The sequence below is a fragment of the Scyliorhinus torazame genome, chromosome 10, assembly GCF_047496885.1.
Source record: "Scyliorhinus torazame isolate Kashiwa2021f chromosome 10, sScyTor2.1, whole genome shotgun sequence".
Lineage (NCBI taxonomy): Eukaryota > Metazoa > Chordata > Chondrichthyes > Carcharhiniformes > Scyliorhinidae > Scyliorhinus > Scyliorhinus torazame.
In genome coordinates, this window is record NC_092716.1 from 191,030,994 (window position 1) to 191,044,066 (window position 13,073).

The 13,073-nt window shown below is 48.3% G+C and overlaps 1 protein-coding gene across 1 annotated transcript in view; it reads left to right on the forward strand.

Moving 5' to 3' along the window:
* Positions 1-13,073, forward strand: part of LOC140384457 (F-actin-monooxygenase mical2-like) — a 371,552-nt gene that overhangs the window by 344,903 nt on the left and 13,576 nt on the right. Inside the window, exons 35-36 of the mRNA XM_072466174.1 lie at positions 2,539-2,638; positions 4,930-5,003. Of these exons, the coding sequence (XP_072322275.1) occupies positions 2,539-2,638; positions 4,930-5,003 (174 nt within the window). The remainder of the gene's footprint in view (positions 1-2,538; positions 2,639-4,929; positions 5,004-13,073) is intronic.

Consider the following 13,073-nt stretch of genomic DNA (forward strand, 5'->3'; position numbering starts at 1 on the left):
CAGCAGCATGAGAGTAGCTTAGATAGTGATAGTTAGATATTCCCTTCTGCGAATAAGTTAAATGTTTAATAGTTGAATGTTTTAGAGTGACCCCTTAGAGATTATGAATGTATGATGTGTTAATAAAACTTAGGTAAATGCTCCAAAGCATAGGACAGGGTAGTGTAGAACCTGTCCTTGACCAATGGTAACCGGCACACCAGGGATGGATGAAGGATCAACAGTGTGATCCACCATACTTCGCGTTCAGGATCAAGAGGATGGGATGTAGCCATCTCAGATGACCACCTGCAAAGGACCATGGGAATTATGGCCAACCCAGGACTCAGACACACTCAGAGCTTGTGTGTGTACTTGCAACCCAGATAGCTAGACGTGATCAAAACCCCGCTCGTTTGCATTCTAATGGCCCAATTCCCCAGAACATAAGGACTGGACTCAGGTAACCGATACAGATGCAGACTAACTGGCGCCACTCCCTTTGCTAAGAAAGCCCAAACAGCCACGGTCAATGACCGCTCAGGACATGCCCAGCCATCAAGGCACCCGCCCCTTTATTGGCCAAAATCGAAGGCAATGATCAAAGCAAGTCGAATTATTGGGTCCAAAGCCAAGGACCGCCCCAAAGGGCGCGAAATCCCAGAGGGACAAAAAGAGACACAGCCATGTGTTCGATCTCTCTTGGCCCCGGCCTACGCCTAAAAGCAAGTGTAGCATTACGACCAGAAGACTAGTTCAAGACTAATGATGAGCCCAGCAGAAACAAACCCACTTCTTCTACCCAGCCACGCAAGATCCGACCAAAGGCCTTGTTCATCTGCAAAGAGCCGGTTACCCTGAAGTTAAGTATAGGTTATTGTAGTTGTTGGGTGTAGTTTAACTTTTATTGTTTTATGTTGCATGTCAAAGTAATCCTTGTGTATAAATAAACTATCTTTGAACTTGAACTGACTAACTGGTTGTATATCCGGTAAAGCCTTGTGGTGGTATCATTTGATACCTGGCGACTCTGAAAAGCAATATCATTAATAATTGCCATATCTAGTTAATTTGGCAACATTGTTGGTGACGCTGGTGGGATAGTATTCCACTCATTAAAAAGAGCAACACACACACACTCAAACTAAAGATGCACGCACACACACACGCACACACAGATGCTCACACTCAAACATACAGGTACAGACACTCATATACACACACACTCCAACACACTACATACATATATTTTTAGACACAGTCAGACACATACACACAGATACACATACACTCACATCTGCGCACACTCACATACGCGCACATTCAAACACAGATACATGCACTCACACATGCTCACATACACACATTCAAACACATGCGCACACATTCAAACACACAGATATATACACTCTCACTCATGCTCTCTCACATTTAATCACACACACAGTACACAGATTCTCTCACACTCACATACACATGCTCAAATTCACTCCTCCCACAAGTCCCAAAATACGTGCTGTTAGGTGAATTGGATATTCAGAATTTTCTCTGTGTGCCCAAACCAGAATGTGTCAACTCGGGGCTTTTCACAGTAACTTCATTGCAGTGTTAATGTAAGCCTGCTTGTGACAATGAAGATGATTTTTTTTTTTAAATACTCACATACACATACATATAAATACTCAAAAACTTTGTACACAGAAACAAACAAACAGATACACACACTCACACAAACACTCACGTACCCTCACGCTCAAATACACAGAAACACACCCACACTCAAATGCATAGACACGCATATTCTCACAGCTACTCATATACACAGTCACCTGTACAGATATACCCTTGCACACACTCACATACACACACACCCTCACACACACACACAAATGCACTCTCTCTCACACCCATAAACACACATTCACACTCTCTTTTATACGCGCACTTATACAGATACACACATTCATCACAGATAAACACACTGTCACACACACTCACATACACACATACCCATACAGAGAGATACATACACACATACATGTAAACTCATGCAGCGATACACACTCTCACATACTCAAAAACACGGAAATACACACACAAAAACACATCGGTACAACAGACACATTTTTTTCACAAAAAATACTCAAATTTCACATCAGCAAAACATTAATGAAGCACGAACAAACTCAAAAGCTAGTTTAAAAGATAGATGCAGTCACATTATTGTGAAATATGTAACATAGTGAAATCTTCAGTTTGTTTTACTTAAATTCTGAGCACAAAATGAAATGATTTCCAGGAGGAATTCTTATCCATTTATGGGGAGCCAGATTGTACAATTGTGGTGTAGTAACCATGAAACAGCAGAGTGACATATTTCACACTTTCTCAACACAGCCTAGAGAGTAACCGGTACTGGGGATGCTTTATAATGCACTTTTGATGAAACATGTGTCAAATTTAATGTACAATGACTAAATGGATAGATTTGCTTGTATTGTATGATTAGCGGGAGACAAAAGACCACCCACTAACAGGATTTTTAATCAAAATGTCCAGAGCTCAACTTAAAAGAAGAACCTCAACTGATGCAGAAGTGGTTTAAACTGGTAATGGAAAAGAATGCCCTGGTTCGCTATGAAGCTGAAATGATGATATTGTGAGTAGTCCATTTAATTTTTCAGCGGAGAGTATTAAGGAGTTCTTAGTGGTTACTGTCACACTTTGCACACAGCAATCTTCCACAGATAGCAATGCAATAATGCCCAGATAATATGTTCTATTTTTAATGGTATTGGTAGAGGGATAAATATTGGTTCAGGAAAGGGGGAACCCCCCCCCCCCACGTTCTTCCTGGAATAAGGGATCTTTAAGGTTCACTTGAGAGGACAGAGAGTGGCATATCTCATCTGGAAGACAGCACCTCTGACAGTGTGGAGCTCCCTTAGTACTTGTAGCGCAACAATTACTCACTCAAGTCGAGAAGAAATTAAATCAATCGAGGCTTTATTAAGCAAGATTTGTTCCCCAGCAGCTCAGTTACAGAATGCGCTGCTGGGAGAACTCGAGCTCTTATACTCCGCCTTCAGGGCGGAGCCAGAAGGCGGCAGATCCAACCAGGACCTGGGACCTGTCAGCCAATAGCCTCTCGGCTTCACAGGTACCGTATTACCCCTAATACATACCACCACATTCACCCCTTGTTAAAAAAAAGAACCCGTCGGGGTCGGGGTGGTGGTTCGCATGGTGGTAAGGGTTTACAAGGCTGGTCCTGGAACAAATTTCAAACAGTGGCTATGCATTTAGCCCAACCGTTAACTATGCACAAGTTCTGTCAGAATTATTATGTACAGGTGTTGTCAGAGTTATTTACAAGTTTTCTGGTAGCACACGGATTCCACGAGTCGAGCGGGTGCCCTGGTCGTCCTTATCGATCGCCTCAGCCCCGGTGGTGGTGCAGGTGCTGGCTCGGGCACTGTCGTCTCTGGGAGCGTTGTGCTGTTCGTTCCTGTTTCTTTACTCCTGGGCGGGCACGGGAGGAGGACCGATCCACCTGGGAAGGGGGGGGGGGTCGGTGTTGGGAGTGTGTGTGTGTTTCCGGCGCCAGATCCCGCAGGGAGACCGTGTCCTGTCGGCCATCGGGGTACATAGGCGTACTGGGAGTTTGCGTGGAGAAGGTGAACCCTCTCGACCAACGGGTCCAATTTGTGCGCCCGCACATGCTTTCGGAGCAAGATGGGTCCTGGGGCTGCCAGCCAGGTCGGAAGCGACGTTCCGGAGGAGGACTTCCTAGGGAAGACAAGGAGGCGCTCGTGAGGCGTTTGGATAGTGGTGGTACACAACAGCGACCGGATGGAGTGGAGGGCATCCGGGAGGACTTCCTGCCACCGGGAAACTGGGAGATTTCTGGACCGTAGGGCCAGTAGGACGGTCTTCCAGACCGTACCATTCTCCCTCTCTACCTGACCGTTCCCCCGGGGGTTGTAGCTGGTCGTCCTGCTCGAGGCAATGCCCTTGCTGAGCAGGAACTGACGCAGCTCGTCGCTCAGAATGCGGCTGCTGGGAGAACTCGAGCTCTTATACTCCGCCTTCAGGCGGGAGCCAGAAGGTGGCAGATCCAACCAGGACCCAGGACTCTCGGCTTCACAGGTACCATATTACCCCTAATACATACCACCACAGTACTGTGCTGATGTGTCAGCCTGGGTAATAGACTCATGTCTAGTGGGAGCCAGATCCACAGCTAAAATATAATAGCCCATCCCCAGTAACAACTCTTGAGAAACAGTCCTGTGTTGCTCTGAGGTTTCTTCATTTAAATTTTTTTTTTAACAAACATTTTTTTAAGGCATTTATGATTTTATAACAACAAAAGATACAAATACAAATGTAAACATAATTCAGTACGTAACATCCCCCAACCAAGAACCATACCCCGCCAACATACCTTATACAGACAATTCCCAAGTCCTTCCATCTCCTCTCGCTGATCCTGCCTAAACTAAACTAAACCAACTCCCCCTACACCCCTCATTTCATTTTAAATGGATCCAGAACAGGGCTCTTGCTTTTTTGGAATAACGTCCCTAAAACCCCATTCAGCCATCTATCCCTAGTGGTTGAAAATTTAGACTCGGGGTAGATCCTCTGGTACCCAGTGTGTCTGGTTATTCCAATGGCCTCCAGGTATAGCATCAGCTGAACCATTTGGCCCGCAGTGATCAGACTATCCCTGTGCAACAATAACTCACTTAGTCCCATCCCCCACACTTCCCCTATCCCCTCCCTGCCTTGCAGATTTATTTTCCCCTCGGGGACTTATCCAATTCCCTGGCAGTATCTGCCTCCGCGGGTTACACGGAGCTGCAAGCCATGCGAGAAGGTTAATTGATGTGCGAAGAATTTCCAGATTGGCAGCATTCCCAACTTCTCCCTTTTGTGCCTTAACAGTGCTCGCGAGTTGGAACTGGAAGATCAGCAGAGCAGGTTACAGCAGCTGCTTCGCGATCGGATGGCAGTTGATGGTGAGCATTATAGCTTGTGACGGGTCTTAATTAAATTACTCAGGCCTTGGTGCTCGGGGGGGATAATTGCAAATTACCCAGCAACAAGCTGCCGTGTTTCTGCTGCCAGTGTTTAATTAAAACAGGGACTGTTAGCAATCTGCGTAATCTACATTGGTTTTCAAAGGAGTCAATTCAGAGGTGATCAGAGATGCAACCACGACAAAGCAGCCGGCATGATCAGCACCTCACCTTAAACACTCACTCCCTCCATCACCGTCACACTGTTATTAGTAACCAGTCTTGTGTCGAGTTATACAGCTGTGCCTATCAAGCTGAAGTTGTTTTACAGATAACATTGAACCACAGCGAATATACAGCACAGAAACAGGCTGACAGATCTATGCCACTCTTTTTCACCAAACCCTATCCCTCTATTCCTTTCTCCCGCATGTGTTGATCTAGCTTCCCCTTATGTTATTCTCCTCAACTGCTTCTTGTGGGAGTGATTTCCATATTCTCACCTTTTCGTGGCTGAAGAAATTTCTCTTGAATTCCATATTGGATTTAATGGTGACTATCATATATTTATAACTCCTAGACTGGGACTCTTCCACAGATGGTTTTAGACTATCGACTGCAGGTTTTAGGCAGGTCTATTTTGTTGTGGGGTATGGTAGTTGGGTTTGAAATGCAATCAGTTCAACACAGCATACCTGGCTTGCTGTGGTCATGTGACTATGCCATGAGGCAGTCTCTCTGGAGGCTGCCAGCTTGAGATCAGTTCAGTGATGACTGACAATGAAAAAGCACTGAAGAAGCACACCTGTCCTTAAACATGAAACATAGTGTTAGGAGGTGGAGCTGAATTAGAGGTGGTAAAATGCCGAAAATTCGACAGAGAAGATACTGAGAACCCAGGCGCAGAGGATTGCTCAAATCTGCTAAAAACAAGGGTAAGGAAAAGCAAACAAACTGAAGGCTGCAAGTAAGATATTGAGTGTGTGAATGCTGTAAATTCACCCCTCCCAGCTCCTGTTGAAATGAAACATGACATGTGGCAGAAATGGCAGTTTTCTCCATTTCCAAAGACAGAACTTTGAGATTGCAACATATTTAATTAACAAGACTGAACTGAGAAGAGTAGCCACACTCCTAACACTGACGGGGAGGTGCCGATGCAAAGTGTGTACCCCCTCTAAATCTAACTATCAAACAAAAAAAAAGACAGCATGGATTGCGAAAGCCTTTAACAAACAATTCGAATGCCAAGTAAAGATTACATATAAACACTATGCACTCAACGCTAGAACTCAAGGTGAAAAGGAAATCATTGAACAGTATGCGAGTGTTGTAACACAGCTTGCAGAATCATGTGAATTTGGACATCTAAAAGATGACCTGATGAAAGAAAGATTTGTCATCGGCATTCATGACACCTCGGTGAGAGTCAGTCTATTGAAAGAAAAGAAACTGACTCTCAAGAAAGAGATAGATGTGTGTCGAAATGCAGAAGTTGTAAAATGTCAGCTGTAGAATATGTATGGCAGAGCAGGCCATTATGCGAGAGACACATCACATTAAAGAGCAGAGAAATCACAAACACATGTCAAACTAAGGAAGAGAAGGGTTGCCCAGCTTGGGGAAAAAAAGCAAGACATTTCACATGCAAGTGTTTGGCTAGGATGAAGCAAAGCAAGCTTATACAGATGGCCACTGGAGATACAAGCAGAAGAGTCTGATGAAGAGCTATAAACAATCCAGCAGATTGATTCTCTAAAATCTATAGGTGGCAAATGGTTTGTGACTGGTGCAATGATCACTGCAGAAAGAGAGTATCAAACAAACAAGAAGTGTCAGGTAGATACAGGTGCGTCCTGGAACATTTTTTAAAAAAAATATTTTAAATCAATTTTTAACATTTTAATATTTTAATTAAACAACACAAGAAAGTACAACAACAACAAAAACAAAACTCCCCCCACCTCCATCCTGCAACACCCCAGTAACTCAAAACAAATGCCCTCCCATCTCCATCCTCCCCGCCCCCCCCGCTCCAGCTTCTCCCCTCTCCCTCTTAGCAGCTGATGACAACCCACTTTTAAAATGTAATATAAACAGACCCCATCTCTTGTGGAACCAGTCACTCACCCACCTCAAATTGAACTCACCCGTCTCCTCCATCAAGTCCCCAAGCCATACAAGGCACAAGGCGGAGAAGCTGACCTCCACCCCAACAGGACCCGTTTGCGAGCAATCAGCGAGGCAAAGGATGAAACATCTGCCCCCACTCCCCCCTGCAGCTCCAGAAGTCCAACACCCCAAGTATGGCCCCACCACCCCAGGGGACTGAGCTCCAAATCCAATGCAGGATTGCCGACATGATGCTGAAAAAACAACCTCCAAAATTTCTCAAACTTCTGCAGCACCAGAACATCTGTACATGATTGGCTGGATCCCTCCAACTCCATCCCCCTCAAACAACCGGCTCATCTTCAACCTCATCAGATATGACCTATGTACCACCTTTAACTGTATCAACCCCAGCCTCACACACGAAGTTGAGGCATTCACCCTCTACATCAACTCACACCAGCGCCATCTCCAGCTCCTTCTCCCACTTAGCCTTAACCCCGCCAAATGAAGCCCTGTCTCCAAAATCCTCCCATAGATCGGCAAGATGACAATCATCGACAACGCCCCCTCCAACAACAAGGAGGGCGGTGCCACTGGAAAATTAGGGAAAACGTTCTTCACACAATCCCGCACCTGCATAAACCTAAAGGCCTCAGATCGCGGAATCCTAAATTTCTCCATCAACTCCTCCAAACTCACGATCCACCCATCTAGAAATATGCCCTTCACTTACATCATCCCTCGCTCCTCCCATCCCTGAAACCTAGCATCCATCCTCGCCGGCTCAAACCCATGATTCCCTCGAATCGGCATCAGCTTCAACCCTGCCCCTAACCTAAAGTGCTGCCGAAATTGCCTCCATATCTTCAATGGACCACCACCACTGACCTCCTCGAATATTTCCCTGGGGCAAACAGGAACGGAGCAGTTACCAGCACCCACCCCCCTACAAGGGCCTGCCTCCATCCTCAACCACATAACCTCCGGCTCCCTGGTCCAGCCCGCACCTTCTCAGTGTTCTCCGCCCAATAATAGTACAATGGGTTGGGGAGGGCCAGACCCCCTGACTGCCACCCTCTCTGTAGCACCATATTCTGAATCCTTACTACCTTACTTGCCCAAACAAACAACGAGATTGACCGTTCCGTTTTTGACAAAAAGACCAATAGGCACTGAAAAAAAATATCCATGACTAGATATTCATCTTTACTGCCTGCCAATGGCAGGGGAAAGCTGGCCCATCTCTACTCATCCGCCTTGACCTTACCCACCAGGCTCGTGAAATTCAATTTATGAAGCCGGGCCCAGTCCCAATCCACCTGCACCCCAAGTACCTAAAGTGGGGAGTCGCCACCCGAAACAACAACCCCCCTCCAAGCTAGCTCCTGCCCCCGGCAAAGACACCAAAAAGCGCTCACTCTTTTCCAGATTAAGCTTATAACCTGAAAAATTCTTGAATCTCCTGAGCAGCCCCATTACATCCTCACCATGGGACCTGGGTTGGAGAAGTACAACAACAAATCATCAGCATACAAAGACATCCTACGTTCCATTTCCATTCCCGCCCTTCACCATTCCCCTCCATTTATCCAAGCACCTCAGAGCAATGGTCAAGGCCTCTATCGCCAGCACAAGCAGGAGGGGGTCATGGGGCTCCCCTGCCTCGTTCCCCAATGTAACTGAAAATGCCCTAAATTCACCTCATTCATGCGCACACTCGCCTTAGGTTGCCTATATAACCCACACCACAAATCTAGGCCCAATCCCAAACCTTTCCAACATTGCAAACAATTAACTCCACTCTACACGGGCAAATGCCTTCTTCCTGTCTAGTGCCACCACCACCTCTGGCTCCCACCCTTCTGACGGCGACTGCACCACATTTAACAAACGCCACATATTCAAAGACAACTGCTTACCCTTTACAAACCCTGTCTGATCTTCCCCAATCACCTGCGGAAGGCACTCTTCTAACCTCAGTGTCATCCACATTTATCAGTGATATTGGCTTATACGATTCACACTCCACCGGGTCCTTATCCTTTTTTAGCAACAGTAAAATGGAAGCCCGTCCCATCATCTCCAGGAGTGTCCCCTTAGTCACCGCTATGAACCCATCTGGCCCCAATGCCTTACCCATTTTCATCTTCGTTATTGCCCCTCGGGCCTCCACAATCCCCACTGGCTCCTCCAGCCCAGCCCTCTCCTACTCTAGGACATGATACTTCAACCCCCCCCCCCCCAAAAGAAATCCTTCATATCCACCTTGTTCCCCAGGGCTCTGCCTGCACAGCTTTTTATAAAACTGCTCAAATGCCATGTTCACCTGCTCCGGTGACGAATGTGATGTAAAATAGTTAGTTTAAATATATTAGTTACAGTAATGTAGATGTAGGCCGGTCTAATTCTAGTGAGTTCACAGACAAAGGATTTCAGGAAGCATGGCACGGAAGGGGGAGGGGTGTCTAGTAGAGGAGGGGAAAAGGATGCTGGGTAACAAGAGGCCAGAGGAAAGGAATAAGAAGTGAGCCAATTAGGATGTATGGCCAGGTCAGGAGGTGTATAGGATGACCTATGGGAATCGTTTGTGTGAAACTTGATGCCATTTGAATGTATTTGTAGAGATTCCTTTGTCTCCAATAGCACTCGATTCTGAAGACACAGGAGGCTGCTTGTGTTCTGGGTTTTTGTGAAGCGAATCAGACTCGCAAGTCGGGTAAAAATAAATAATACTATGCCTACAAATCCATCTCGAGTTTTATTGAGGCCAGACTGACGGGTAAAGAATTCAACATTTGTCACCGGTGCCACCACTAGCTCCCCTGCCCCATCCCGGACCTGAACAATCTCTTGCGTGACCACCTGCCGGTGGAGCTTGCTCGCCAACAAGCGACTGGCCTTCTCCCATACCCAGATACAACCCCCTTTGCCAGCCTCAACCGCCGTACCACTTTCCCTGTAGACACAATGTCAAACTGTGCCTGCAATTTCTCTCTACTCACCAAATGTTCCAGAGTGGGATCCTCCACATACTTCCCATCCACTTCCAAGATTTCCTCTACCAGCCGCTGCTGCTCCTCTCTTGCCTCCCTCTCCACCTGAGCCTTAAACAAGATGAACCCGCCCCTTACCACTGCCTTCAGCGCCTCCCAAACCACCGACGGTGGGACCTCCCCATTCCTATTAAACCCCACATAATCATCAATCACCTTTCCCATCTTTACACGGAAATTCGGATCCGCCAGCAGCCTCACATTCAACCTCCACACTAGCATCCATGCAGGCCCCTTCTCCAGAACCACATCCACCAAGTGTGGAGCATGATCCAAAATAACAATCGCTGTGTATTCTGCTTTCCTCACCCCTGACAACATCGACTTCTCTATAATAAAGAAGTTAGTTCTTGTACTCCCTACCCCCGGGATACAAAAACCACCACGGATCCGCTTCCCCCATCTCCTTCATAAATGCAACCAACACCTTTGCTTCACTCTCTTACTCACCAGTATTGCTACCCTCCCTCGCCCCCTCCCCAGGCCCTGCTATAGAAGCCTGAATGGAACACCTGACTCACCCAGCCCTTCCAGAGCCTCAGCTGGTCCTTCACCCTCAAGTGGGTCTCCTGCAACAGTATCACGTCAGCTCTCAAGCTCTTTAAGTACGAGGAGACTCTCGCTCACTTTACCAGTCCACCAACCCCTGCAGGTTCCACATTGTCATTTGGGTCGGGGGTCTCTCACACCCCTCCCCCTGCTGTCAGTCATGTTCACCGCTCCCAGCACTGCCCGGCAAACAGGACCCGACCCCTAGTCACCCCTCTACCCATCCCCCCTCCCAGACCCACCCACCCACTGCCTTCTCCCTGTTGAGGCTACCCGCCGTCTTGCCAGCTCCACTGTGAAGTCTTGGTATATACGAATACCACTGCCGTCCCACCTCACCTCTCAGCTTTGCCCATCTCAGCACCTTCTCCTTCATCTGGTAGCTATGAAAACAGCTCCTCCTCCTGCTCCCCCAACAACTTATTGAACAGCTCCGCAAAGTGCTCTGTCGGCCTCCGGCCCTCCAGTCCCACAATCTGCAGATTCTGCCGCCATGACATGTTCCAAAGGTCCTCCGCTTAAGCTCTCAGCTCTTTGTTGCTCTCCTCCACCCTCCGCAGCTCTTCTCCCATCGAGGTGAGCTGGTCGCTGTGCTGCCACAATGCCTCCTCCACCCCTTCAATACCTCTCCTTGCTCCCGCACCATCGTCGACGTCTTTCCAAGAGCCTTCTTTATTGGGGCCAGTGTATTGTCCAGCAACTGTTTGAGTGAGGCATCATCTCTTTCCCACACCACTCAAAATGCTTGGCGAACTGCCGCTCAAATACCACCGCCATCACCTCAGCTAGCTTGTCCACCGCAATGAGCGCAGTCTCATCCGGCGAGCTTGCTCCTGCCATCTTTCCACCAACCAAACTCCGCACCGAACCCGAGGTCTCAGGCAGACAGTCGCTCACTCCTTTTCATCCCTTACTTTTTCGTTGGGTTTCGACACCCTTTATTTACCAGAACTTTTCTGGAGATCGATCATACGAAATTTCCCCCTAAATCTGGTGAAAAGGGCCAAAAGTGAAGCTCTGGCAGAAGCCACCCAACGTGCGACCTCCACCTATATGTTGCCCCCGGAAGTCTCTGCATCCTGTAACATCATGGGTGGGATTCTCCAATAATGGGGCTATGTCCCCATGCCGGCGTGAGAACCGACACCAACCACTCCGGCGTCACCGGCCCCCGAAAGTGAGGAATTCTCCCCTTTCCAGGGGGCTAGGTTGATGCCAGAGTGGTTCCCGCAGCTCCAGCCAGCGACGAAGGGCCGGCGCGAGTTCGCGCAGGCGCGGAACAGCCGGAATATTTCCGCACATGCGCAGAACGGCCGGTGTATTTCCATGCATGCACAGGGGTTCCCTTCTCCGCGCTGGCCCCCAGGCAATATGGCGGAGCCCTACAGGAGCCAGACGCGGAGTAAAGTAGACCCCACGGAACCAGCCCGCCCACCGATCGGTGTGCCCCGATCGCGGGTCAGGCCACCCTGGGGGCCCCCTCCCCGGGGTCGGACACCCCCCCCCCCGCGCCCCTGAGGACAGCTCCCACACACTTACCTTCCAGGTCTCCCCGCGTGTGAGGTGAGTAATCCACGCTGGCTGGACTGCGCCAAACTCGCCGGCCACTCGACCCATCTGGGCATGGAAAATCACTGGGAGGGCAGCTGTCAATGGCCCCCCACCAGCGCAGCGGGAATCCCGCCGGCGCCCGAAAAACGGCGGCGGAGAATAGGGAAGCCGGCGTCGGGGCAGCGGGGTGGGATTCGCGCCTCCCCTCGGGGATTCTCCGACCCGACGCAGGGTCGGAGAATTTCGGCCCATGATCTTCACAAGCCTGTGTGAAGTAGCTCAATATGGTGATCTAAAATGAAGCCCTCAAAAGTGAGGTTAAGACTATTTTTTAAATTTAGCCATGGAATGTGGGCGTCGCAGGCTGGACCAGCATTTATTGCCCATCGCTAATTGCCCTTCAACTTCCAGAGGCCATTGCAGAGTGTGGGTCTGAAGTCACATGTCGGCCAGACCGGGTAAGGATGGGTGATTTCCTCCCCTAAAGAACATTAGTGACCCAGATAGATTTTTACAACAAGCGACAATGGTTTCATCGTCATCATTTGACTTTTAACTCCAGATTTTTATTGAATTCAAATTTTACCATCTGCCATGGTGGGATTCGAACCCGGATCCCCAGAACATTACCCTTGGTCTCTGGATTAGTACATATGATGGCACAATTCTCATACCGGGAAGACAAATAGGGGCTGGTTTAGCACACTGGGCTAAATAGCTGGCTTGTAATGCGGAACATGGCAGCAGCGCAAGTTCAAATCCCGTACCAGCTTCCCTGAACAGGTGCCGGAATGTGGCGACT